Source organism: Merops nubicus, unplaced genomic scaffold (genome assembly GCF_000691845.1).
Source record: "Merops nubicus isolate BGI_N331 unplaced genomic scaffold, ASM69184v1 scaffold31306, whole genome shotgun sequence".
Classification (NCBI taxonomy): Eukaryota; Metazoa; Chordata; class Aves; order Coraciiformes; family Meropidae; genus Merops; species Merops nubicus.
Genome location: NW_008613450.1, coordinates 1 through 2,643, shown reverse-complemented (window position 1 = coordinate 2,643; position 2,643 = coordinate 1). Strand labels below are relative to the sequence as shown.

Below are 2,643 nucleotides of genomic sequence, written 5' to 3'. Positions count from 1 at the left end.
TGGAGGCTCCCCCAGGCCACGCCCCCCCGCAGACTCCGCCCCCGTGCCGCCGACATTTTCCCTCCAGGAAAACACTAATTATAATAAACCAACCCGAAGGAGGTTTTTTTTTAGCAATAGGAAAATTTAATTAACAAACATAAAACTGTCTTTTTTCCCCCCTCCCTTTCTCTTTGAAGCCACAGCAGCGACCCCAGCCCTGACACTTCCCCTCCACCCCCCCTCACATTAAACCAGCTTTTTTCAAGTCCTCTGGCAGAACCCTGCCCTTCTTCCTGGCCCTGGCTTTCTTCTTCTCTATCCTGTCCTTCTTCTTCTTCTGGATGTTCTTGCGACGCTTTTCCTGCCGCTGCTGCATCTTCTCCACCACTCTGACCGTCCGACTCTCCCACTGCCTTTGGCGCTGGGCTTTGAGCTTCTCCTTCCGCTTCAGGGCCTCCTTCAGGCGCTCCTCGTTGTCACGGATCTTCACGCCTTCTGCCTTGTAGAGAGCGTTTGTCCACTTCATCTTGTTCTCCAGCTCCTGAGCTTTCTTCTGGTCCTTATCCTTCAGTTCCTCCAGCTTGTTCTTCCTGGTCTCCAGCCTGCTCAGCAGCTGCTTGTAGTTCTTGCCCGTCAGAGGAGTGATGTTGCCTTTCACGGCTTTCCTCTTCTCTTTCTTCTTCTGGATCTTGTTCAACTCGTTCTCTCCGTGGACTTCGACCCTGTTAAAGACAACCTCAGCTGTGCTCTCCTCCTTTTTGCTTTCTGGCTCTACCGGTACCTCCTCGGTTTCTTTCTTCTCCATTTTTGCCTTCATCTTCAATTCTTTCCTCCGTCGCTTCTTTCTCTCCCTCTCATACTTCCTGCGCTGCCTCTTCTCCAGGACTGCAGGGGGCAATTCTTTGACATCACCCTAAAAAGAGGGATGGACACAAATCAGGAGCCTTAGGGGGATAAAGCAGCATTAAAAGCAGGACGTCCTCAAGTTCCTGATTTCAAACCTCTCCTAAAAAACACACTCCTTGTGACAAGCAGCTGTGGGCTCAGCTTATAGAAACTAAACACAGTGAAGGTTTCTCAAATGCTTTGCTCTATCTCAGCACCCTGTAGCCAGGACCCCTTTCAGTCTCTTAGTTGTTTCTTTCTCCTAAAAATCAGCAAGCTCCTCCAAGCCAGGCCCGACCTTTCATCATGCGTTTTTCCAGCCCCCAGGAAAGAGACAAATCTCTCAGCAACACCTATAGCTACTTCCTTAAGAGACAGAATCAGCCCAAACCCTTGTCAGATCGTGGTCTTGTCCCCACAGCCCCTGGAAGGCTGGGGGGAATTAGTATTACATAAACATGTACACAGATATATATTAAGAGTTCTCATACTTGTCCAGAAGCTTTTTTAATCTTTTCATGTAGTCTCTGGCGCAAGAGATTCATTGCAGAAAAAGAAGTGGAATCCAGTTCACTTTTGCTCCCTGAAAGTGAGAAGAAAATTAAAATACTCAAAAAGATAGTACTAGCTAAAAAGAGCTTTTTAGGGTTACAGAAAAAAAACTCTGACAGCTCTTTACATGCTGTGAATAGAACTGAAAAATCTGAAGAAACAGAGTTTCTATTCATTGGTTTCTCTAGAATCTGCATCATCGTTCAATGCTGCCAGCCTGGCAGCCTGTAGCTGCCTGACAAACCAGAAGACAAGCAGCAAGCTAGTGGAAACAAAGACAACGAGGGCTTCTTTTCTTTGTCAGCAGGCTTTTTGGATTCACCTTGGAAAGCCAACCTGGCATGGCAGAGATTGCATCCACACTGTAATTCCCAGAAGTTACCCACATCCATAAAGTCTGCAGCTCAGTGTAAATTCCATCTCCAGAGAGCCACCCAGTGGTGACATCACAGAGTTATGTATGTATGCAAAAGCTTTAGGGGCACGTGGAATAAGCAAAGATGTTCTCAATTCTGCTGAGCTTGCGAAGGCTTCCCAAACTATACAGGTGTGAAGCAACTGAAGAGCAGCCACCTTGGCTCAGCTGACTTTAACCAGACCATTGCAACGCTGGGATTCCTACCTGTCATGAGGCTGTCCCTTCTGCTCTGTGTAACACCCTCTGGAGATGGCTTGCTGGCTTGAGGGGCTGCTTTCTGTCCTGGAGTGGGTTTCTTGGCATCTGAGGCCACCTGTTTGGCTGAAGGAGCATTTTTCTTCTCATGTTGCTTCTTGAGTTTCTTTCTCTTCTTTTTCTTGAGCTGCCCACCAGCATCCTCAGGCTGGCCTGGCTTAGACACTAGGAAACAAAAACTAAGTTAGTGAAAATAGAACAAAACTGCATTCCCACTTCCTAACACCCCGTTATTACTGAAGTTCCAGCACTGCAGCTGCATATCTCAACCTCCAACAATCCCCTCGTTTAGGATGCACTTGAACAGACTAAACACCCTTGTGGGCTTCAGTTAAATGCTCCCACATGGTCACCGCGTGCCCAAGGCGAGCGGAGGCCGCGGGCGAACAGCGCAACGTGCCCGGGAGCCCCGTGTTTCTGCAGGGACTGTTTCGGGTCTCTTTTCCCCCGCGGCACGGCGGCTCCGTTACCGAATTTCCTCTTCCGCGACTCCGGGGCGTGCTGCGCGCAGACCTTCCTCGCCAAGCCCTGCAGGTAGGAGTCCTGCGCGG

The 2,643-nt window shown here is 49.2% G+C and overlaps 1 protein-coding gene across 1 annotated transcript; it reads right to left on the bottom strand.

Annotated features, from left to right (window-relative positions):
* Positions 1-181: 181 nt before the first annotated feature.
* On the bottom strand, positions 182-2,638 carry SURF6 (surfeit 6; the record flags this gene model as incomplete). Its single annotated transcript, XM_008941912.1, has 4 exons — positions 182-895; positions 1,359-1,450; positions 2,042-2,257; positions 2,563-2,638. Coding segments are annotated over 4 exons (1,056 nt in total), but the record flags the coding sequence as incomplete, so codon positions are not given.
* Positions 2,639-2,643: the final 5 nt, after the last annotated feature.